The sequence below is a fragment of the Malaclemys terrapin genome, chromosome 3 (assembly GCF_027887155.1).
Source record: "Malaclemys terrapin pileata isolate rMalTer1 chromosome 3, rMalTer1.hap1, whole genome shotgun sequence".
NCBI classification, from domain to species: domain Eukaryota; kingdom Metazoa; phylum Chordata; order Testudines; family Emydidae; genus Malaclemys; species Malaclemys terrapin.
Window position 1 is genome coordinate 96,103,665 of NC_071507.1, and position 26,282 is coordinate 96,129,946.

General features: G+C 43.7%; 1 protein-coding gene across 1 annotated transcript in view; it reads right to left on the bottom strand.

The window, feature by feature from the left end:
* The window catches only part of AKAP12 (A-kinase anchoring protein 12), a 128,375-nt gene that overhangs the window by 43,904 nt on the left and 58,189 nt on the right, over positions 1 to 26,282 (bottom strand). The window contains exon 2 of the mRNA XM_054021717.1: positions 12,893 to 13,010. Coding sequence (XP_053877692.1) covers positions 12,893 to 13,010 — 118 coding nt within the window. The remainder of the gene's footprint in view (positions 1 to 12,892; positions 13,011 to 26,282) is intronic.

Below are 26,282 nucleotides of genomic sequence, written 5' to 3' on the forward strand. Positions count from 1 at the left end.
TTAGATTAAGGCCTGATCTACACACAATTTTTGTATTGGTATAATTATATTGGTTAGGTGATGTGATTTTTTCCCCCCCAATAGATATAGCTAGACAATCTCTAGTTTGGGAATAAACAATCCTGTGGCCTGGCCTACACTAGAAATTTACATTGGTATAACTACATCTCTCAAGGGTGAGAAAAATCCACACCCGTGGAAATGTAGCTATACCGACCTAATCTCCCAGTGTAGACAGTAGTAGGTCACCAGAGGAATTCTTCCATCAACCTAGCCACTGCCTCTCAGGGATGTGGATTACTTACACTGACAGGAGAATCCATCTTGTCAGTGTAGGTAATCTCTGCACTGAATCACTGAGTTTTTGCCATCTATGGACGATGACAGTTATAAAATGAGGGAGCCAAATACAACCATAGACCCCCAACTCCGTGGGTGCTCCGGGACTGGAGCACCCAAGGGGAAAAATTAGCGGTAGCCAAGCTCCTCCCACCCTGCCTCCTTCTCCTGCTTCCTCCCAGCACTTCCCGCCCCCCTGCTGCCCAACAGTTGTTTGGCGGCGCTTAGGACTTTCCGGGAGGGAGGGGGAGGAGCGGGGATGCGGCTTGCTCAGGTGAGGAGGCAGAGAAGAGGCAGGACAGGAGCAGGGACTTGGGGGAAGAGGGTGGAATGAGAGTGGGAAGTGGGCGGGGCTAGGGTGGGAAAAGGTGGGGTGGGGCGGGGACTTTGGGGAAGGGGTGGAATGGGGGTAGGGCAAAGGAAGTGCAGGGGCGGGGCAGGGCGCGCTGAGCACCCACTGAGTAGAGGGGAAGTTGGCGTCTATAAATACAACACAGATCCATGTGAAACAGACAATTGCAGTAAACACATGTGGAAACATAGATATGCCTTTAGGACCCCTTCAGACACTTTAGGACAACTTCAGAAAACTAGTTGTGGACATTCAGCCAAGAGTATTGTCTAGACACAAAATTGTACTGATTTAACTAAAAGTGTGATTTTTAAACCATTTAGTTGAATCTTTTCAATTGTGTGGTTTGATGCTTATATCAGTTTAAACTTGATTTACAGTGGTTTAACTTTTATATGGGTAAATTTGCAGGAATGCTCTAAACCATATAATTAGTTTTAAACCAATTTAAGAATTAAATAAAATTGATTTTTAAGTCCTTAATTATTTCAGTAGCAGTTTATTGTAAACAAGACTTAATGGGTGTATTTTATTTCTCTTTCCTTAGTGAATTTAGAGACATTCCTTCTGGTTTTCACGTTTAGTCTCTTTTCCTTAATGTAACATGTTCATACAACTTGTATTGTTGAGGAGACCCCATTGTTGGAAATGGAAGAAAGTGAACCCTATATTTTAAGATTAACTTATAGTTTATGTAAATGTATGGTAAGTGTTTTGATCATAAAAGGCTTAATGTACACAGTGCCTTGTTTCCTCTAAAAATATTGTGTTAGGAGTTTAACTAGTTTTGTTGTTTAAAATCTGATGGGATAATTTTTCTAATGGGTGAAAATTATTGAATGGTATTGTAAAAATATGAGCTGAACTGATACATCACCTTCAATAACCATTCAGATACAGGGAACCCACAGAAATATTCCATTCATTGTACAGATTCTTCACACATACTAAAAATATCAGTATGTGGCCAAGTTGTCCAATACAAAGTCCACTGACTCAAACTATGAAGAATGAGATAAATGTACACACAAGAGAAGTTTAGCCAACTGTTGTGAGGCTGAGTAGCCTCCCTCCGAACGGGAGAGCGAGGGACCCCTTCATGCCCCTTGGAGGGTGGAGCCTAGATCGCCCCACCCCCCTCGCCAGAAGGACTGGGGCGTGGCTGGAAGTATAAAAGGCTGGCTCTGCAGCACAGTTTGGGGAGAGCCTGCAATGGAGGAGGATGCTTGGCCTGGTCTCTGGTGCCATGAGAGGAACCTGTGCCTGGCAGTTCCCGATCCCCTGACATGGATGAGGACTGGCATGGAGTACCTGCCACGGTTTACCCTGAGGAGCTGGAAGAGGCCTGGAGGCTGCAGGTACCAAACCCCGGGGAGGCAGGAAGTAGCCCAGGGGCAGCCCTGGAGCAGCTAGCTGCAGAGTTGGCAGCCCTGCAGCTCTTGGTGTGTTGTGGCTGCATCCCTACTGATGGCTGCCCCTGCCAGGGCCCTGGGCTGGGATGAGGTGGAGTAGGGTGGGCCTGTGTCCCCCTGCCACCCCACCCTGAGTTGTTGACCCCCTACATGGTGCAATGAGGCTCTAGCCCAGGATGGGAGCTCCCTTATCACTCACCTGGAGAGACTGTTTGTTTGTTGCTACCAGGGTGCCGCCCAGGCTAAAGCCAGCCCTGTAAAGCCTGTTTGCTTGCTGGCTGCCTGGGTTCCATCCAGGCCAGAGCCCGCCCTTGAAGACTGGTTGTTTGTGGGCTGCTTGGGGCCTGCCCAGGCCGGAGCCACCTCTCATAGACTGTGTTGAGGGGCTGACCACTTGACCACCAGGTCGAAGCCTGGTAGCAACAGTTGATCGCCTCGCCCTATTGTGAGCCCCCGGCTACCCTGCAGACTCTAGTCCGGACCAGACTGGGCCAGCCGGAGTGGCCTCCCTCCGAGCAGGAGAGTGAGGGACCCCTACACCAACAGAGGCTGAAAAATGGGAGATGCTTCAATTTTTTCCCTTCATAATCCAGAATAGACAACCACATGGCACACAGATTTGCCTTTAGAACAACTTCTGAAAATAAATTATGGACATTTAGCCAGTAGTGAATAAAGTTAAAAAAATTAAAAATATATTTTCCCTAAATATAATTTTGATATATAGGAAGCAAATATGATGTTCTCTCTCTATATATATTCCAACAGAACAACAAGGAAAGACAAGCACCAGACCACACAGAAGCAGAAAATTTGACCCTTAACAGTAAAGGCACTTAAAATTGAGGGATAATTATTTTAAAGGGCTACCAATGATACTGTTTATGATAGAAGTGTGCACATGTTATGTTGGCGACTGCTGACAAAATAAAAACCAGACTGAAATTTTCATTCCTTAACTACAAGAAAGAACAGAAATACAGCAGTTAAATCTCTCATAATTAGTTTAGGGAAGATAATTTTAAACCCTACCATTAAGAATTCTAAGTATCTTTGTTTTGTAAAAAGATCTCAAAAATATATTGCTTTTTTTAATATACTAGCATTAATCTATAAAGATAACACTGTCCTATTACAACTCCTTTTTTATCCAAAGTTTATCTTTTTATTAAAATATTAAGAGCAATTTACCTCCTGGGTATACAGGATTATAAACATTCTGTCCAACTAAAATTAATGCCTGTCTAGACGTGTAAAAAGCAAAATTTAAATTAGTAGTGTATGTAGGCATCATATACAGCAAATAAAATGCCGTGGGCGAAATCTCGGACCCAATGGAAGTTTTGCAATTGACTTCAGTGAGGTCAGGATTTCACTCTTGTAAGTCTTTCTTCAGAACTCTGCTATACAGGATAAATTTAAAACATATGGAATACGGACAAGTCCCACTTTACATTTGACACAACTATTTTGTCTGAATTTGTTATTACATTGTTTAATTTGAGAAAAGCAAATGGTGTCAAGCAAAACACTGTGCTTTATTTAATCACTTCAATTTATTACATATGAGCAGTTTTCTACACGTTCTGTATAACAGTAGACAATTTCTCCCCCCCCCCCCCCCCGACCCCCCGGTATTATTTTTGCATCTCTTCGTTACAATTTTCTTAATTAGATGCCTTAAGATTTGCTTGTCCTTCCCTTATTGCTCTATAAATATCTGCTATCAAAGGCCCTGATTTTGCAAGCTGCCCTGCAGTAGGGTCTCTGTGTTAGTGGAGAAATCTGCCTGCATGGACTTGCAGGGTTAGAGACCAAAATTAGTATTCAATGAGCTAGACAGAAGTGATAGACCTGGGGGTAGATACCTGGGTCCAGCACAGTTTGGCCAAGCAATGTGGGGTAGGAGCCAGTCATGTTAGAACAACTGTGGTGGCCTAGTCTAGGATCCTGGCTAAAGTATGCTTGTGATAACCCAGTCTGACCTCCCACCAACACTGGCTAGGCAAATCAGGCTTGGAATGCTGTTTGCCTACAAATATGCTTAGACCATTTTTAAGCACAGTTCTTAAATTCTGTTGAAAGGCCCATATAGATCGAGCCATAAACTATCTATATTTTACCATTAAACTTGTGGTTCTACCACATGTCAACTATAGTTGATTATCTGAGAATCTCAGCTTTCATTTAAAAATCGAAAAGTATGTTTCTAGCCCTAGTGGCTGAAGAGAGAAGCTTGAAAATATGGCTCAAATGTAACCTAAAGGCTCTAAACCCAGAAGGCAAATAAAAAGAACACCCAAATTGATTATTAAAAGTCTCACAATTTTTAAACTAATGTCAAGACTTTGGGGCCTAGAGCATTAATTTTGAATGCTTGGAGTTGGCAATACTGTAACCTACTTTCCATGGCCTGTAAAGAGACACAGATCCAGAAAGTTGTCTTGCTATAGAGACAGACCGCAGTTATTGTTAGTGGAACATCAGTGGTGATGGCGATGGGGAGATGGATAAAGAAGTAAACTAGGCTGGACACCCCTACACAAATATCCCTCCTTGGAGGCAGAGCCTGAACACAGAGACTGACTCCAGTTGCTGCTAAAGATGCCACGTCACAGGGGAACAGGATAGACTCCACACCCATCTCTGCTATTTCTGCATACCAGAGGGAGATATTGCACAGATACTATGATTGTACTAAGGGAACTATAAAGGTTTTTCATTTTCATTCCTTTGTTTTTCCACTGGATGCCTTTGCACAGGAAGGGAGCAGAAAGGCCTTAGCTTTCAAATGAAAACACAGCATGTTTGCTAGCCTTCCTCACCCATCAACTTTGTAAATTATTCTTTGGTTATAAGCTCTTTTAAAAGAACATTAAGAACAAGTCCTGGCTCTGTGCCAAATTATGCTTAAAGCTGGGTATGGTTTTAGGTTCATAGAATAAATTTTGCAGATTATCCTTGTCCAAAATACCATAACCTTTCCCTATACATTCCCACTCCGAAATACATTAAAGTATTGTAGCTTGGGAAAGGAAAACTATTTAAAAAACAGAAGTTTTGCAGGACCAGATTATTAAATATGTTGCACTTTTTAAAAAAGAGAAAATAATCTCACTATTTCTGGGAAAGTAAAATATGCAGCCAATGAAGCCATCTCTGAAGGGCTCCTGGAGTCCACGGATGTGCCTGCTATAAGGTTGTGTACACTGGATTGCTTGCAGTTTGTGGTTACAACTGTCTTGTACCAAACTCTGACGTTTAACTTATTTCCTATTAAATATTTAGACTAAGCCTTCTTCCACAGCATAATACATATTCCAAAGAAAATCAATTACTGATGTTAAACACATGCCATTGTGCTGCAGGTTTGTTTTTTAAAAACATGGGGTTACCTATGAATTTGTCATGACTGAGCATCCATGAACATAATCCTGTCAGGTCAATTAAAAGGTTTGTCTTAAAATTAAAACCTTTATTTTTTTTTGCTGTGGTGATACAGTTTTTCCCAGACTAACCATCACTTGGAGACTTCTGCATTCAGAGTCAGAATTCTATGCCAGTGTTGCCAAAATGTAGGACAAAAAAAGGACAGAACCTCAGGTAGCTGTCACAGGCCTCGTCTTTGCTGCTAAAAAAGTTTTTTGTTTTTTTTTTTTTTATCTTGGGACAACTAATGCATGAGAGCTATCTTGAGGTAAAAACATGGCGAAGACAAGGTTGTGAAGTAAACTAGGCAAGTTCAGCACTGCTCCCACACCGGGGTTGACCTTGATCCATGGTGAAACTAAAGTGTTTGGTCTTCATTAGGATAACTCACATGGGTTAATTACCCCAAGGTTAAAAAATATATATATTTTTTTAAGCAGTGAAGAGGCCACAGATGCAGACCCACGGTGGAAATTCATCCCTGCCCTATAACAAACGGTTTTTATTTTTATATTTTTAAAGTGAAAAACAAGAAAAAAATCTGCCAACATACAAACAAACAAACAAGGCTTCTTACAGCAACTTTTCCTTTTTTTTGCTGTAAGAAGCCTTGTTTGTTTGTATGTTGGCAGATTTTTTTCAGTGCCTCCCTGGTATTTTTATCAGTTTAGCGGTCCACTGCCTCCCAGGTGCTGGAAAATTTCCCTGCCACTGGGAGTTTTCAAAGTCTTTCTTCACTGCAGGGAAAGACTCTTGCAACAGGGAGCTGCCAGAACCAGCAACTTCTGGCTGCAGGAGTCCTTCCCTGTGGATGGGAAAGGCTCCAGAAGCTCCCTGTTGCAGGAGTCTTTCCCTGCTTCCTCCCACCTACCAGAGCCTTTCACTGATGCATAGCTACACACAACAGTGAGGATGCAGCCTGCTTTTCAATAAGGTATATAGCTACACATACCCTACACACCACTGCAAGAGGTGTGCAGCGTAGACATAGCTTTAGAAGAAACATTTTTCAGATGGCCTCTGTTGGGTGTTCATGTGGGTCTTGATGCCTTCAACAAGTAGCCTTATCATAGACTATTTGTTCTGACCCACAGCCAGTTGTAAAGTTCTAAAATAAACACTGGTTAAGGACAGCATTTTGATATTGCTGCTTCATTTTTCCAAAAAAAAAAAAAAAAAAAAGAAAAGGGGGGGGGGGGCTGTACAAAGTAGCCTCAGCGACTGAGAATTGCAACCATTAAGACTCCTTTGAAGGAAAAAGAAGTATGCAGCTGAAAAAGCAATGCAACATGCATTAATATTACTTTCAAGCTTTTGCTTTGTTTTTTTCCTTTTCAGACCCCACCAGTACTAGGAGAAGGAACCCAGAAATGTTGGTCCATCACAGGCCAGATAAGTGAGCAGCAGTCCAGTAGCTAAAGGGGCAGAGCATTTGGCAAGATAAGGGGGAACCAGCACAGAAACATGGGTGACATCTCAGTGGAATTGCAAAAGGAAATGAGAACAATGATCAGTATATTAAATGGACCTGAAGAGACAAATTCAAAGAGGATAATGCTGCTTATAAGCCTTCAGGGCTGATACAGAGATAAGATCTTTGAGCCATAAAGGGAACCATGAGGCAACAGATCTTTGTAGGGAGACCATGAGATAGCTCATGCAGACTACGTGCCATCCTCAAGTACCTCAGAATGGCCCTCCTCATACACACAGGCAGATTCATAGTGGCACATCACAGAACAGCCTCAACATGTATTAGATTGTCCCATTTTCTCCTCCCCGTTGTACAGTTAAACCATAGCTACGACCAGGAGAACATAAACCAAAATATAGCACATTTCCACTCTTCACAGTGCTTGACAGTGGATGGACTATGTATGTTTTTTGTTTACATTGGTTTTGGTCTGGTGCTGCCAGACATAGTTATTGCAGCCAGGCTGCTTGTTTGTTGTTAAATAAAATTGCTTTTCTATCTCTTTGTCATGATGTTATGTGACAAATTGATCTTACATGACATTAAGAACAGTGATAGTGAGCATAGTCATACTGGCAATGATATGGAAACAAAATGAATTTATTAACCTTCAAATCAAACTCATTAAGCAGAAAATGAGAGCCTAACATTCCCTAGAGGATAGTATATCCTAACTATTGTCACCTGCAGAATCTACTGTATTTACACATAAGCATTTGAGTAACATTACTCATAAATTAATGTATATTATCCATCAAAATACATTGAGACATACAGTAACTAGCAACTCATGAAAACCAAACCATCCAAAATAAGTATGTAGATTACCTTTAAGGGTAACATGCCTGGTACTGAGAGTGGCATAACAGACCTTTGGTGCATGTCTGGCTACATATAATCAGCACCAATGTTTGAAACCTCTTCAGTCTACATCTGTTAAACAATCCATCCTTGCTTTCATAAATTTTATGTAGAATGTAAGAAGTGGTTACTTACAAACAGTGACTACTTGTCTCCAAATGTATTGCCTTGATACACATCCTTATTTCTATATGCGTACAGAAGGAGAAACACAGTATCTCCCATGAACCCAGAACTGAGTAAGCCTCCAGGATTGTGCCTAGCCACACAAACTTTCCAATTTTAGCCTCTAATATAAAGAGGCCCTGGGAACAACAGCTAAAGGCTAAGTGGTGAGAGAATTTAGAACTTTTGTCCCAGAACATGTAACAGACACATATATACTGGGCTTGGACTCATGCTCAGAGACTGAAAGCAAGTAATAGCTCTTTGTAAAAGCACGAGGCAGAGACAATGAAGCTATTTATGATTCGAGATTACTAATTTTACTAATCCCACTTCAGAATGAAAGGCATGATATGACCTTCAGTTGTGGTCCCACTGATTATAACTAGGGCTGTCAAGTGTTTAAAAAAATTAATCATGATTAAAAAAATTAATCCTAATTAATCTCACTGTTAAACAGTAATAAAATACCATTTATTTAAATATTTGTGGATGTTTTCAACAATTTCAAATATATTGATTTCAATTGCAACACAGAATAAAAAGTGTACAGTGGTCACTTTATATTTATTTTTTTATTACAAATATTTGTGCTGTAAAAAACAAAAGAAATTGTATTTTTCAATTTGCCTAATACAAGTACTGTAGTGCAATCTCTATATCATGAAAGTTGAATTTACAAATGTAGAATTATGTACAAAAAATAACTGCATTCAAAAATAAAACAATGTAAAACTTTAGAGCCTACAAGTCCACTCAGTCCTACTTCTTGTTCAGCCAGTCACTCAGACAAACAATTTTATTTACATTTGCAGGAGATAATGCTGCCCTCTTCTTGTTTACAATGTCACCTGAAAGTGAGAACAGACGTTCGTATGGCACTGTTGTAGCCGGCATTGCAAGATATTTACATGCCAGATGCACTAAAGATTTGTATGTCCCTTCATCTTCAACCACCATTCCAGAGGACATGCGTCCATGCTGATGACAGGTTCTGCTTGATAACGATCCAAAGCAGTGCAGACTGACATATGTTCACTTTCATCATCTGAGTCAGATGCCACCAGCAGAAGGTTGATTTTCTTTTTTGATGGTTCAAGTTCTGACGTTTCCACATCAGAGTGTTGCTCTTTTAAGACTTCTGAAAACATGCTTCACACCTCCTCCCTCTCCTATTTTGGAAGGCACTTCAGATTCTTAAATCTTGGGTCGAGAGCTATAGCAACCTTTAGAAATCTCACATTGGTACCTTCTTTCCATTTTGTCAAATCTGCAGTGAAAGTGTTCTTAAAACGAACAACAGGTGCTGGGTCATCATCCGAGACTGCTATAATATGAAATACATGGCAGAATGCAGGTAAAACAGAGCAGGAGACATACTATTCTCCCCCAAGGAGTTCAATCAAAATTTAATACATTATTTTTTTAACGAGTGTCATCAGCATGGAAGCATGTCCTCTGGAATGGTAGCTGAAGCATGAAGGGGCGTATGAATGTTTAGCATATCTGGCATGTAAATACCTTGCAATGCCGACTACAAAAGTGCCATGTGAACGCCTGTTCTCACTTTCAGGTAAGAAGCCAGCAGCATTATCTTGTTTGTCTTAGCAATTGGTTGAATAAGAAGTAGGACTGAGTGCACTTGTAGGCTCTAAAGTTTTACATCAGTGGTGGGCAACGTGGATTGGCTGGGAACGGCGAACCATGGCCACTGGGAGCTGCAGGCGGCCATGCCTGCAGACAGTTACGGTAAACAAAGTGTCTTGCGACCCACCAGCGGATTACCCTGATGGGCCACGTGCGGGCCGCAGGTTGCCAATTGTTGTTTTACATTGTTTTGCTTTTGAGTACAGTTATGTAACAACAAAAATATCTACATTTGTAAGTTGCATTTTCACGACAAAAAGATATTGCATTATGGTACTTGTATAAGGTGAATTGAAAAATACTGTTTCTTTTGTTTATCATTTTTACAGTGCAAATATTTGTAATAAAAATAATAATATAAATTGAGCACTGTATACTTTGTGTTGTAATTTAAATCAATATTTGAAAATGTAGAAAAACTTCCAATAGTTAACAAATTTCAATTAGTATTCTATTTTTTAACAGTGTGATTAAAACTACGATTAATCGCGATTAATTTTTTTAATCACAATTAACTTTAGAGTTAATCATGTGACTTAATTGCAATTAATCGACAGCCCTAATTATAACAGTAAAGAAAGTAATTTGCTATCTCCTTATGATATTGGTGTATCAGAGGGCAATAATGCCCAGAAAGTTGGTGGCCAGGGACCGCAACGAGGTAGATTTCCTAAAAATTTTAGTATACTTCAAAGTGTAATCTTCAAGACCTTTCCATATTATCTAAATGGAGATAGGAGCTTCTGTGATTGACATGACAACCTGCTGAAGAGACAGAAATTAAAAAACTGCTAGCCAGATCAAGTGGATGCCCCATTGGGAGAAGATTCAACTGTATATCAAGTTTATCAGTCCTTACAGACTGCCACTTGCTCACTTTGGGTGTCAAAGTCACTATCAACAGGGTTCGTCTTCATGTGTGGACATGAAATCACTGAAAATGTTAAGCAAACAAAGGCGTTTGTTTGTTTGAAAGATTACATTGAGACTGGCCCAGGTAATATTAGGACATGTCTTCACTAGCAACATTAAAGCACTGCCACGGCACCGCTTTAACCTGGCTGGTGTAGTCGCGACATAGCGCTGGGAGAGCTCTAAATAAACCACCTCCACGAGGGGAATAGTTACCAGATACATGGGAGCGCGGTTCCCAGTGGTGGTGCACTGGCTACACTGGCACTTTACAGCACTGTTTTTTCACACCCCTGAGTGAGAAAGCTGCAGCACTGTAAAGTGCCAGTGTAGACAAGCAAAAGTTGGAGAGTGTTGGGGATGAGAAGAATATTGTAAAAAGTACTCTTCCTCCTCTTTGCAGTCCTGGCACAGGGCCTCTGCTCTGCGGATCCAGGACTGCAGCCTTCCCCACACCTTGCACCTTGGTGTCTTGGGCCCCTTGGCTGTGCAAGAAGCTGTCTCCAGCCCTCTTCTCAGTGCTGCCTTAGCCCTAATCCCAACCTTATCCCCCCTTAATTTCCAGCAACTGTAAAAATAAAAATAGTTTAAAAAATGAAAAAAAAATGTTAAACAATGTGAAACATCTTACAAATGAAAGTTGATATTAATTATCAAAATTAGGGGGGAAAAAAAATCTGCCAAGCCTAGATATAGTTAAAGGAATACATGGCCTCGAGTATACCATACCATAAAGCCTTTCTCCTTATGGCTGAAATATCCATAAGCAGACTTCCTCCAAGATGCAAGCAGACACAAGGCAGAAATTCTGAAATCTTGCCTCTAGAGCTTACACTCCTCAGTAACCAGGTGTTCAGAAGGAAGTGCCACAGGACAAGTTGGCCCTAACTGCGAGAGAGCTCCTTTGTGGTTACATCATTAATCTGATGAGTGTTCACTATTACGTGCAGCCTGAAGAAGAATATTCCTAGAGTCAAAAGGGGTCTAAGAGACTGTCACACTCTTGCCTCTCCTCACTTTGGAAAAGCTTCTTGCTATTAATGGAACTGATGGATAAGTATGCAGGAGTTTCTTTCCCATGAAAGGAGCATGTATGCCCAGGCAGCACAAACTTCTAGCTTCAAGAGAAGCAAACTGACAGTGCTTCCTCCAGCTGAGTGGAAAAAATCTGATTTACTATGCCCTGATTTGAGGACTTTCTTTAGAGCTATTAAGGTCTTGCTTACATGGTGCCTGTTTTAACACAAACTGGATACCATTTAGTTTGTGCCAGCGCATCCACACGGGGCAGTTAGTGTCCAGCCCTTTGGTGCGCCCTGCAATTCACGCCCCCGTAGTCCACACTGTGTTGCAGTGTAGACATAGGCCAAGATTTTTTGGCACTGCATCCTTCTTTCTAACCAGATAGCAACTAACACAAATCCTGTGATACAAAGCCCAGCCCTACATGTACAGGCTTTCAGACATAGCTGTAACTAGGCTCTATGTAAAGCAGTTATGTGAAAATAAACATTGCAACTTTAATAAAAATCTCGCAAATGCAGTAACTCAGAGCACTTGGAAACACAGCCCTGTCCTATGATCCTCCTCTGTGTTATTAAATAATACAATGCTGGAAATTAGAATCTGCACTCTCTCAGGCCTGTCTTGACAGGCAAAAAGTGTGTCTTTTTCAATTGTATTAGCTGAAAAAGACTGAAAAGCCCCATTAAGATGCCTGGTAACACATATGATATATATGTTGTAGCTCCCCCTGGACTACAACATAGCCAGCTAACAAACATAACAAGCAAACGTGCCTTCAGATGTGCTAGCTTGCCTCTTACCAGACTGTCCAACTTGGCCTCTACTGTGAGAGTAGGTTGTAGAAATGGCTGTGATTCTTACCAGGTTATGGAAGTTGAACCCCTTAATCTCCCAGAATATTTTGCCCAATTTACCTCAATCCACTGAGTCAAGAGCTGTTCCGGGTACTGTGGGAAAGGCAATCAGAGACAGTGCAACTGCAAGGATTGATTAGAGTGCTCTTTGTGGAAGTGGAGAAAAACCACTCCTGAAACATGATGCTTGGGAAATTTTCACAGATTCCATTTGTAATAGGATTCGTTATCTGGTGAAGGAAAAGCCATTGTGACAATGTGCCCTGAAGTGACAATACCACCCCTAAAAATACTGGTGATACAAAACCAGAACTCAGTGCTCCATAGGAAATGGCTAGTAGATTCTTATTTTATTTCCCAGTCCGTCAAGCTATCCTCAATGCTCTGTAACCTAGTCCATTCACTGTAGACTTTTACTTACCATCTGTTACAAATGTTTCTGTCTGCTGTTCATTCAGCTCCCCTGGCTGGAGGTTTAGCTCCACTTGCTCTTCTGCTATACCATTAATGTTGGATATCTGTCCATTCTTCTGTAAAAGCTGTATTGACAAGGGTGGGGTGGAAGGGGAAAAAAAAGAGAGGGATAAGGATAAAATGAATTATAATTTTCAAGCTCAAAGTATCATTCCTTCTCTTCTTTCACATAATAAAAAAAATTCACCACTTCTCCTAGAAATAGTTTCACATTCAAATTCATTTTTATATACATATGGATTTGGGGAAATAGAAGTACTAGACACTTACATAGCGCTGTTCTTTTTTAAAGATATTAATATTAAACTTTAATAAATCATTCAATCACCAAAGCACCTCTGTGAGAGAAGTAGGTATCTGGGATCATATATTTTGTTAGTCTGCTGCATAGGATTTACTGAAGAACCCACAATCTTGCCACAGAATTGTGCAGCAGAATCTAACCTTGTATTTAAGAAATAATTTAAGATTCTAGTACTTATGATTGAGAAGAAAAACTCCTGAATGTGAACTGAATCTGACTGATGCAGTGGTATCTTCCTGGGTCTACAAACAGCCTGAAACAGTAGCTCAGAGATTGATTTTCAGCATTCAGTTCAGGGAATGTAGGGGGTTAGCTCTGGAGATCAATGATCATTTAAAATGTCAACAACGTTGTTGCCATGTCAGCTGTTGGGGAAGCAACTTTTGGGAGGTGATCTAGGAGTTCAAGCCCTTTCTTCAAGATTGTCACGACACCCCCCCCCCCCAAAAAAAAAAACAAAAACCCTTAAGCCCCAACCAATCGCTATGTATCCAAAATGAAAACCACTCTCACACCTTCCAGGATTATAAAAGCTCCAACTGATCCTTGCCAACATGCCTAAACCAGCTGTTTCTCCTTCTCCCAGACAACATCAAAAAGGCTGTGAGTCTGTCAGGGAGGTCACAGATTCCATGACTTTCCAGGTCTTCTGCAGCGGCTGGTGCAGCTCACCGGGGGGCCGCCTGAGCAGCTTGGGCATCCCCACCCCCAGCCAGCCTGCACTGCTGGGGCAATCTCGTTCCATTGCCCCCTAGCATCCACAGGAATTTGGATGTGGGAGGGGGCTCAGGGCTGGGGCATGGGAAGGGGTGAGGGTTCTGGGCAGCACTTACCTTGGGGGGATTCCCCAGAAGCGGTGACATGTCCCTCCCTTAGCTCCTAGCTCTGCGCACTGCCTCCACCCACAGGCACTGCCCCCGCAGCTCCCAGTGGCTGCAGTTCCTAGCCAATGAGATCTGCGGAGCTGGCACTTGGGGCAGCACATGGACCCCCCTGGCCACGCTTCCACCTACGAGCCGAGGGATGTGTCACTGCTTCCGTGGAGGTGCAGAGCCGGGTAGGGAGCCTGCCAGCCCCACCAACCCCTACTCAGCAGCAGCAGCAGGGGTCCCGGGTTATGCGCTGCTGCCCGCCCCTTCCCCCCGCCCCAGCAGCAGGCCTGTCCCCACCCCATGCCCCCAAAGCATCCATGGCACTCCCAGCCTCCTACCCCTGAATACCTGCAGCACCCCTGGGCCTCACCCTACCCCAGAGCACCCAAGTTTTAGTTAGGGGTATATAGTATAAGTCATGGACAGATCATGGGCCATGAATTTTTGTTTACTGCCCATGACCTGTCCATGGCTTTTACTAAAATACCCGTGACTAAAATGTAGCCTTAAACATCAACAATGGAGATTTGACTTGTCAATTCAAATACATGAGGTATATTGACCATGGAAATTTTGGGGCAGAGTAAAATAAACTAAAATAACATACAATATATTTGTATTATTCAGTTTCATATTTAAATCAGTCAGCTAAACCTTCCATTTTTTAAATTTAGCACTGAAGTACCAGAGAAACGAAGGTGCTTTACTACAGAGTTTAGACCCAGCTTGTTGCACAATGCCCATTCATCATCCCCATTTTGCAGTTGAGTAAACGAGGAAAACTAACCCAAGGCAAGATGTCAATGGAGTCTACACTGCAGTTTTTGGGAAACCTCAACCACTACACTGCAACTGGGGCAGGCAGCTCCACTGGTGGCAGAGTGTTCATTCCACCAGCTCATCTAACCACACTCAGAGCAAGTCTAGATGACACAGTGGTAGCAAGAATACCCATGTCTACATAACAACTTTCACTGTTGCTACATGTTTAAGGTACTTAACTTTACTACTGTAACCATTCCAACTGAAATCAGTGAGACAACTCGTAGTCAAATTAGGCATGGGCTTAAGTGTTTGCAAGATTGGGGCCCAATTTCCTACTGTAGGGAAGTCCCACGAGGGACTTTGTGTCAGATCCAGGATTAGAACAGGAGCGCTCGGTTCCCAGTCATGTATATAGACTATACCTCTCTGAAAAAAATATTTATATTGCTTCAAGGAATTTATTTATTTAGCGTGTGCATAGTCGTCTAGCCCAGCGATGGCATGTTCAGTGGTGTGATGCAGTTCTTCTAGGCCACTGCTGAACCTAGTCAGCAGGCATTCATCGACAATGTGCGTCATCGGCTGTGTCGCGCCACAGCTACACAAAGGGCTGTCACAAAGGCCCCAGCAATACTGGTTGGCTGCACAGAGACCTTGCCTGGTCCCGAACCTGTTCAACAGGGACCATTGGTACCGGGGCAGGTCAAAACCAGGCGAGCAATGAGGAACTGGTTGGGGATTATAACAGATATCCCATTCCTCTCCCCAAAGTGTTTCCACCCTAACATCCTGGCGTGGAGGATGAGACCATAATGGGTGATGTGACGGCAAACATGCAGCTGGTGGTTTTAAAAGGTTATTGTGCAGCGGCAGGCTTCAGTTGGTGCATACTTTCTCCAGTACTTGCCAGGGGCAACCTCTCGTCTGATATGAGGAGGAGCAATATTGCTCAGAACTGAGGAGTGGAGTTGGACGCAGGGTGCCAGAGATGATACGCAGGATACACATAGCGGCATGTAACTGCGTATCCACCAGTTCAAGGACTAGAATACTGTAAATGACCAAAGCTGTGTATTCTTTCTAACTAGGTTTACAGCTTGATTTTTAATTAAGCATAAGGCAATTAACATATGTTACCTTTGTCTAGGAACAAATTACAAGTGAATGAATATAAAAGTAAAAGGTCACTCAGTCATATTTCTGCATGAAATGTTTTCCCCAATATTGCTCATTACAAATAACACCTAAAATTACTATAATGGCACAATTAAAGAAAAAAAATCTCCATATTTCAGCTTCTTTAATTTGTACAGTATTTTGTATATAGGCAATTTAACCTGTTTTGTGGGTCTTCCACAGTAAGAGGGATTTAAAAAAAATGAAATAAATTTATTAAAAAGCACAAAAATTGGCAGAGAGATTTAGGATAGTACCTGAAACTTTTAACTAATTTTTTTGAAATTAACTAAATATCCAGTTGATTGTATCTCTTGAAGAGCTCTGTGTAAGCTCAAAGAGAGCCCCTCTGCCTGGCAAGGATTGTGTTTTGGTAGCTCCCACAATGGGAGATGGTACAAAGAACAGGATGGGCCAGGTCCAGTGGGATTTCTAGCCTCCATGGGACTTCTGGGGTAGGCTTGAGATCTTGCAGGATTCAGCGCAGGATTTGGAGCCAAAAGATCTCATGGGATTTGGCACAAGATTTGGAGCCATGATCAGAGCTAGGTACTCAGAAACATGTCCTGTTTGCTTGTTCCCCCCCCCCCCTCCCTGCTGTGCCCATCCAGATGAGGACTCAGTGGGACAATCTCCCTGGGCTCTGCCTCCTGATGCTGCATGTGGGCCAGCAGGCATGCAAGCTGGTGGGACTGTGCTTGAATCACTTTATCCCAGAGTGGTTCACTTTTGTGGTACCCCGTGCAAAGCTGCTGTGGGCCAACTCTGGCGGCAAGGTAAAGGATGCCTCCCCTCTCCTGTGTGCTCCCAGGTCTCGGGGAGGCTGTGGGGTTAGGAATTCCTTGGGAGGGCAGGGCTAAGTCCCATGACCTGGGCAGATCCCAGGCGGAGATTTCTGGCTGCCTCAGGCTATGGGCCATGCCCATGACGGTCTGCAGGACTTGAGTTGGTGGCAGCTGCTGTTGGATGTGTGAGTGAGCCCAGTCTGCCCCTTACCTGTGGGGTGGATTTTACCTGGTAACTCTGTCTTTCTGTGCTAATTTAGTTGGTTCTTACCATGGGCCCGTTATTGCTCCAGCAGGGCAGTGTGGTTGCTGGGCTGATCGTCCTGATCTGGAGGCTCCCTGGCTTGGTTTTTGCTCCTGGTACAGATCCCCTTTCTATTTGTGCATTTGTCTGTGCTTGTGGTCTCTCCCTAATCTCCTGTGAGACACTAGGAATGCTTGTAGCCTATACATAAGTACAACATAGAAACTTTGGATGTGAAAATGGAAACCTTCCATCATGGGCCATAGGTAGTATGTCTCGTGTTAATATTGCTGGTGATGAGATGTGGGCAACAAGATTGTTTTAATCAGACACTTATTCGGAAGTGTCCATTTCCACTCCAAATATAGACTCACGGTCCTTTCCTACAGCAGTTTAATGGATTAAAGCACTGCTTCAGACTGATGCACTTTAGTTATGGGATTTGCACATTTACATAATTACACTAGGGCAAACTTCCTTATTGTGGTTAGGACCTTAGACTGTGGAGACTGTATCATGTGTCTCACTCCAAAGATGGGACATTTCCACTCCTGAACATACTCATTATCTCTGTTCCTCCCCCCTGAAGTGCAAGAATCTTTGTCCAGGAGAATGCAGCCTTTTAAATTCTAATGTACAAGCTGAAGGAGAACAATCATTTGCAATTGGAAGGCAAATGACTACTCCCTCACCTTGCTGAGCCTCACCTGCCAATGGAAACCAAGACAATAGAGGTATGAATAGATTATCTAGTGAAAGATGTTAGAAAAGCCCTGTGATAATCATCCATTGAGCAAACACTGGCGGGAAGGAGCTTGTATGTGAGACTCTGCAGAACTGATCTGATTGTGAGCTTAGTTTAAGCAGGTAGTGAGTGTCTCAGCAGAGACATCCCCCTCCAATGAACCCTTGCTTATAGAGCCAAAGTGACTCTGCTTGTCACGTTAGGAGCTGCCTCTACATTAGAATTTCAGCCATTCTGTGAATATGGATAAATATGGTAGCCCCTGATGTACCTCTGTCCCTCAGTGCTCATGAGACTGAACGTGTCACCAAAGCATGATGCAGGCTTCAGCTTTGCTGGGCTGCAGTCTGGTCTGTTAAATGGGAGAATTTGAGCCCCATGTCCTAACTGTAGCATCAAGGCAAGGCATTAGTGTAGGTGGAAGCTTCCCCATTCTGTAGCCAATGCCTGGATTATTAGACTATGCCTTAATAATGACTTTCAGTATATCTATCTCTGTCCTTGCATACCATTCCTGCTCAAGTACATCAGTCAGTGCCAGTGAAGAATTCTTCCAGTCAGATGGGTGTTTCATGGACCTGGCTACTGTGTGAATGCACCAGTCATTTGCTAGATGAACTGAACACTCATTACTAGATACCTAAATGGTGGAAATGGCTCAACTTTGGAATTTTTTCCTACTCTCTCCTTGTGTGCCCTCAAGTGAGCACGGGGAGTGCAGTTAGGGTGCTGAATGAGCAGAACCACCCCAGAAATGGAGTCCTACTTGCTCCAAATGGTCCATGCTTGTCAAATGTGCACATTGTGACCTCAGCAGAGACTTGTCTCAGTCTGTCTCCTCTGTACTCCCTGACAGCAGCTGGAATGCATATAACTCCACTCTTGCTGGATTTAAGGACAGGACACCAGGGCTTATTTTTGCTCATGTCTTCCCCGCCACCTGTGAAAGTGAGAGATTTGCCTTCCTAGCATGGGGCACAGCAGCCCTTCATAGGGAGGGGAAGTAGTGACCCCACCTGCATGGAATCCTTAAGCACTCTCTCTTCGGTGTAGAGATGTTTAACAATTAACACCACCAAACAGAAACATTCATGCAATATTCATTTCACCGCCAAGCACGTGCCTGAGGTTAACAACGGCATAGCGGATGTTCTCTCAGGGCTTGTCTAAACTGGCAAGTTTTTGCGCAGTAAAGCAGCTTTTTGTGCTCAAACTGCAGACGTGTACACACTGCCAAGCCACTTTGTACGTAGAAACTCCTGAGTCGCAGCGCTGCAAAAAAACCACCTCGACAAGAATCATAAGGCTATTTGTGCAGAGGCTCCAGGGCTGTAATTGGCCTCCGGAGCTGTCCCATGAACACAGAAGGTATGTGTGGGTGTGTCGGGAGCTGATGTCGGGCTTTCTCCCTCCCCCGCCCCCAGGACTGGTTGCTTCCTGCCGCAGTCTGAACTTACAAGACAGCATGCTGGCACACTCTCTGTCCTCCAGAACACATTGTCTCTCTTCCTTCCCCCCCCCCCCCCCCGCCACACTCCCTATCACACATTCCCCTGCCCCTTCCAACTTCAGTTGAAAAGCAGCTGGCAATGTAGTAGGATGCCCATGCAACAATAGGATTGGGAAACCTGCATCATGTGATGCTGTGCCTGCCCCATGAGGCATTGCAAACCCTTCCCAAAGCACCCTGTGGCCAGTTACACAGTGGGATAGTTACCACAATGCACTGCTGTCTTTGCCATTGCAAGAGCTGCTAATTTGGATGCGCTCCAGTGTCACAAGGAGCAGTGTGGACACGCAACAGCGGTTTAATTCCAGTGTTTTAATAAAAGTGGTATAACTTGTGGCACAGAAACTTGCTAGTGTAAACATACCCTTAGTTGCAAGTCAATGATTGATTCAGAGCACTAGCACCGGAAGCCACGGCAGTGCTAGAGCAGATGCCACCAGCCCTATGGAATCTTGGTTACTAGAATCAATATCCACTACCAAGAGAGCACTTGCACCGCACACCTTTTTACCTTACACAATGGCATGAGGAGTTTCAGAGGGGGCTGGGGGTCTATCCAGGGCCTGACCTACATCAGAACCCCAAATTTAGCAGTTCATGGTCTTGCTATAGCTAACTGGTTGTCCAGGGTGCTCTTTTACTGCAGGTCTGTCAGTTGTCCAGACCCCTATTGTGGATTGATGGTCCCCAGGATATGGAAGGGTTGGGCCACAATCCTGGGGTGTGGAGCAATGTCAGGAAGCCAGGGTCCTTGCAGGTCCTTAGGCAATTAGTTGAGGTTCTTCCTTGAGTCTATCGTTTGGAGGCAGCCTTCTGTTGGCTTTTTTCTTGGCCTTCCATGTCAGTGACTTGTTCCCTTCAGCCAAGGGAGATTCTTTGGGGTCGGGGAGCTTCTTCATAAAAATCTTGTAGCTATGAATGGCAGGACCCTGGGAACACCACCAGGCGGAATCAACTTATGTCGCTCAGGGTGTGAAAAAACACGACATACATTTTGCTGGCATAAGTGGTAGTGTGCACAGTGCTATGTCGCTCTCCATCCTGTCGGCATAGAGTGGCTTCAAGAGCAATCTTACAGTGGCGCAGCTGCACTGGTACAGCTGTACCACAGTAAGGTCTTGAGTGTAGACATAACCTAAGTGTCCTTGACTTCTTCCATACGGTGGTCACACCAAAGCTGTCTCTCTCACCAACAGAAGCTGGCCCAAAATAAATAAAATAAAGCCACCTCAACAAGAGGCATAAAGCTTTTGCAACAAAGTTAAAGTGTCAAAGTGTCAGTGTAGACACTGCTGCTTGTTTTGTCGACATAACTGGCCTCCCCCAGTATCCCACAATTCCAACCCTGACTGCTCTGCTCACTGTTTTGATCTCTGCTACCCTGCAGGCATGCACCCCTCCCCTTTCAAAGATTAAATCATTAATGTGGAATGCTCCAGTTGCCCTGCACTAGGAATACAGGGGCAGGCAGACTGTGCTGCGGGGCAGGCAGACTGTGCTGCGGGGCCGGGGTGGGGGGTGGGACGGAAGGGGGAATAGACTGCTGTGCTGCTTTGACATTCCTCAGCACTGAGAGCTCACAGAGCTGCTCAGGATGCGGCTCCCGGCAGTTGAGGAGGCTGTGAGAGAACGCAGAGGGAATCATAGAACCATAGGCAGGCAGGCAGAGCAGGCTGCTTCGGGAGCATAACTTTTACCGACAAAATTTTGTAGTGTAGACAAGGCCTTAGAAATGGAGCTTTGAGATATGGTTAGTGACTGCAAACTGCTTCTGTTTTAAAAGTTGTTTGCAGTGTTGTAGCTGTGTAGATCCCAGGATATTAGAGAGACAAAATGGGTGAGGTAACAGCAGAGTTTTGCCGCCAAAAGTAGCTTTGTGGTGTGTACACCTCCCCTGTTTTGTCAGTTTGTCCTGTAGATAAAGCAGACGTTTAAAATTCCCCTAGTCACATATAATTTCCTTCAATACCTAGTCACACTCATGTGACATCTACATTGAAGACCTGCTAATTAAATGAAGGGTCCTTTGCTAAATGCCACCTTTCAAACAAAGTAAAGAACAAAATAATCTCTGGATGTGTGAAGCACCAAACTGGGTGGAGAAAGGAACAACACTTTGGATGATAAAAATCCTTCCCAAACCAGTTAAAACAAGCTTTTGAATTGAAAGGTTTATTTCTTTGGATTAACAAATATCCTGTTGCAATGGAATCTCAAATCAGCATACAAAGCACTTGGTAAAGGTGTTAAGTCTGCCTCTTATTTCAATGACCCACTTATTTGCCAAACCTCTGTCTGAGAAAGCTCCATTGTTGTTTGCAGTGTTGTTGTAGCTGCGCTGGTCTGAGGATATGAGAGAGACCAGGTGGGTGAAATAATATCTTTTATTGGATCAACTTCTGCTGGCGAAAGAGACAAGCTTTTGAGCTAAGAGCACTGTGTAGCTCAAAAGCTTGTCTCTTTCACCAACAGAAGCTGGTCCAATAAAAGATATTGCTTCACCCACCTTGTCTCTGACTGACACACTCTAGGCTTCCTCAATAAAAAAAAGTGTGTATTAGGGTTCATGGTAGTCTGTTGAAAAGCCCTTAATTAAGTCAAATTGATTCCACCTGGTGGTGTTCCAAGGCTTCTCAAAACTGCCCTTCACAGCTACAAGATTTATGAAAAAGGATACCAATGTAGCATAATACCACAGATGGAATAATTTGGCTTCACAGTTTTCATTACATGCTGAGACCAGATATTAAATAGAAGAGGGGAAATAGAGAAGGGTTCAACACTCAGATTACATTCCCAATTCTCACATTTTCTTGTTTGCAAATGTAAAACACAGGCCCCTTAGAATGAGTAGTACTCCTGAGTATGAGGAACTGCAGACTTTGATATGGTCATTTTGCACATCTACACAGAATTAATTTAGGCTTTTAAATTCCATTGTAACATACTAAAGGCAGTAATAAAGATGGAGTATTGACTTAATGTTTGTAAAGTACTTTGAGATTCTTGAATGAAAATCTACCAAAGGATATTATATACTTTTAAAAAGGTGTTTTCATAATTTCTTTGTACCAAGCTTGCTTGAATAAATTTAAATTTGTTCTGCTAAATATCATTTGTACAGACCATTCATTCAGAATTGAAATTAAATAACAAATAAATAAAATTGGTAACCAAGGACCTAATTATCAAACAAATATACATGTTTAACTTTACATAAATGAGTTGACTCATTGGCTCCAATATAGGGTTACCATACGTCCGGATTTTCCCGGACATGTCCGGCTTTTGGGGGCTCAAATCCCCGTCCGGGGGGAAATCCCCAAAAGCCGGGCATGTCCGGGAAAATCGGGAGGGCTCGGTGGTGCTCGGCCGGGCCGGCGGTGCGGGGCCGGGGGCATGGTGCCGGGCCGGGAACCAGGGTCACAGTGCCAGGCTGGGCGCGGGGCCGGAGGGAGAGCCGGGGGCGCGGGGCCGGGCCGGGAGCCGGTCAGCCGGGCCGGCGGGGAGCCGGTCAGCCGGGCCGGCGGGGAGCCGGTCAGCCGGGCCGGCGGGGAGCCGGGCCGGCGGGGAGCCGGTCAGCCGGGCCGGCGGGGAGCCGGTCAGCCGGGCCGGCGGGGAGCCGGGCCGGCGGGGAGCCGGTCAGCCGGGCCGGCGGGGAGCCGGGCCCGCGGGGAGCCCGGTCAGCCGGGGAGCCGAGCCCGCGGGGAGCTGGGCCCGCGGGGAGCCGGGGAGCTGGGGGATGCGCCGGGCCGCCGGGGGCCGGCAGTGCTGGGCGGGCCGGGGGTGGTCGGCCGGGGGCCGGGGCCGGCACCCCAGGGCCCGAGCCGACCCAGGCTGGCGCCGCCGGGGGGCCAGCCTGGGCCGCGCCTCCTCCCCCCCACATTCCCCTTACCTGCTTCAGGCTTCCCGCGAATTAAATGTTCGCGGGAAGCAGGGGAGGGGGCGGAGACTTTGGGGAGGGGGCGGGGGTGTGGGCGGGGCTGGGGGCGGGGCCGTGGGCCGTGGAGTGTCCTCCATTTGGAGGCACAGAATATGGTAACCCTAGGACTACTCATGAATAAAGTTACGCTCATGCACATGCATTTATTTTTAGGCCCTCAGAATTAAGGCTACTTAAAGTAAAATTCAATTACCACCATCTCTACATTTCAAGGAAACCACAAGGCAATAATAATTCATGTATTATAACACTCAAATATTGCAGACTCCTCACCTCCACCACAAACTCTCTTGAGTTTCCTTTTCCTCTTTTCTCACTCAAACACACAACCTTAACTCCAATCACAGCTAAATTAAGATATATTCTCTATAGACACACGTGCACTCAAAATCTACCATTTGTTTATTTGTAGATAGAAAAGTATGCGGCCGGAGACATTGTTGTGAATTTGAATTTGTTTTAGATGACATAAAACTATGCACTGTCGTTGGTTATATATTGGAAGTGCCAGGGAAAGTATGTTTTTTGTGCTGGAATTAGAAATAACAGGTCCTCACTGACCTCTTTTTCCTGCAGCATTTTGTCTGGAAATGAGACATCACAGCTAGAAGTTGAAATCTGAGCTGTAGCTGTGTCCTCACATTCCAAGTCCTCCAAAGTCTGGCCAAGGAATGCAAAATTTCAGCCCAAGCACTGTTTATGGAAGAATGAGCTATAAGCCTCTGAAAGTACAGTAGCGAGACCAGGGTATACTCTGATCAGAAAAATTACAAGAGTTGGCCTTAGTAAGTGTTTATTTTAAACTATTAAATTAAAGAAGATTTTTTTTCAGAAGAGGAGATTTCTTGACGCCTACATGAAGGGCACCTGTAAAGTATTATGGAATATTTATTTATTTAATTTGAATTCCTACAAATATATAAAAAAGCACCTATCATATGTCATCGGTACCTTTGCCACAAATTACAGGTAGAACAAAACCAGCAGCTAACCCTTCACCAAAACACTTGGGCCTCAATATAACTCCTTTACCTCACAGACTTAAGCCTTATCAAGCTCATCTCCATTCCAAAGCTTAAGAGGGCTTGCAGTGTTCTCTGAAGCAAACCTGAGTTACTTCAGACAGAATTCAGTGGTGAACCCCACATCCACAGCTGCCCTCATTTAAACCAGCAGGTCTGATGGAATAAGATTTTTAGTTAAGTAAATTGAGGTGATCCAGTTCCTGCAGTGGATATCATTTTATTGTGGCAAATAGCTTACTAGTATAAAGACAAAACTCACTGCAAAAGGATTTTCAAAAATCCTGGAAGAGGATAGCGTTATACACGTTCTACATTCTTCTCAGACAATCACTCATGGCATAGTAAAAAAAGAAAACATGGCAAAAAAACAAAAGTACAATTTAATTGGCAGTGAAAGTTTAAGGTTCATTTGAATAATACACTGATCCATCCATTTTTTAAAAAAATAGTGTATTTTCTTAGTCTGCTCTTCTGCTGTCGCTATGAAGCTTGAATCACAAGTAAAGATCCGAACTGCCAACTTCTAACCCATGGTTTCTCAACCCATGTGTTGCGACCCAAAATTGGGTTGCCTCAATGTGTCAAAGTGTTTGTTGTGTGGTAGGCCCGGGAGGAAGGAGGAGATCAGGTCTGAGGAGAGGGGTCAGGTCCTACCCTCAGTAGAGAGGGGGACCCTAGTGGTGGAGGGGAGAAAGGGCTGGTGCTGCAGAACCCACTCTGTGGCAGCGGCTCCTGCGGCTCCAGTCCTGCAGGGCTGGCTGGGCTTGGCTCTCTGGGTGTTGCAATCTGATTCATGGGGTTGCAGCACTGCTCATTGTTTGGCCTAGCTGGTCTCCCTGTCATCATGACAGAGGGGCAGAGTGAAGTCATGATGAGACCCTATGCACCAGGTCGCAATGTCACTTACACAAATCAGGTTAGGCTGCCCTTCCAGGTTAGGAGAGCCAGGCCAAACCAAAGTGATGGCTGCAACCCCGTAAGTAACAATGGCTGGAATGGAAAGCTGAGCCCAGCCAGCCTCGCTGGACAGGAGCCTCTGCTATAGTACATCCTGCATACTTATTACATTAAAGTCTGTATTATATATTGTGGTTTAGAATATTTAGTAAGGTAGATGTTTTTTGCACAAAAGCTATTTGCTGGGTAGCAACAGATCATCAAAATTAACAAATAGGTCCTGAGCCCAACAACCACTGCTCTAACCTATGATTACCAATCAGCTGAATGGATCTACTAGACTGCTCTCTGAGTCCAGGCTATCCTCCCATGATTCAGCAAAATAAAATAAAATTAATCATAGCCACAATCACCACAAACCATGCACACGCCCTTTACAAAGATGTTAATCTAAATCTCGGCACTTCTGTTTTTGTGGAACTAAAGTACATTTTTAAAAGGTTTTAATTAACACACCAAACAATGGAAAGTGTTTTTCTCTTTACTTGACTCACACCACTAGACTACTATCAATTAAAGATACACTACATACAACACTCACATTCTGGTTTGTAAAACAAAACAAAACAAGAGTACTTATGGCACCTTAGAGACTAACCAATTTACTCCTTACTGTATATTCCATTCTATGCATCCAAAGAAGTGGGCTGTAGTCCACGAAAGCTTATGCTCTAATAAATTTGTTAGTCTCTAAGGTGCCACAAGTACTCCTGTTCTTCTTTTTGCAATTTATTTGAGCATAAGCTTTCATGGGCTACAGCCCACTTCATCGGATGCATAGAATGGAATATACAGTAAGGAGATATATATACACATACAGAGAACATAAAAAGGTGGGAGTTGTTTTTTTTTTTTTTTTTTTTTTTTTTGAGGCTACAGACTAACACGCTGCTACTCTGAATTCTGGTTTGTGACTGTTTGGAGAAAGGGCTGGGAAAACAAATTAATATCATTTTTTTCAGCAGGTACCCATTGTTAATGCTCCTATAATGTGAAAAGATTACATAACAT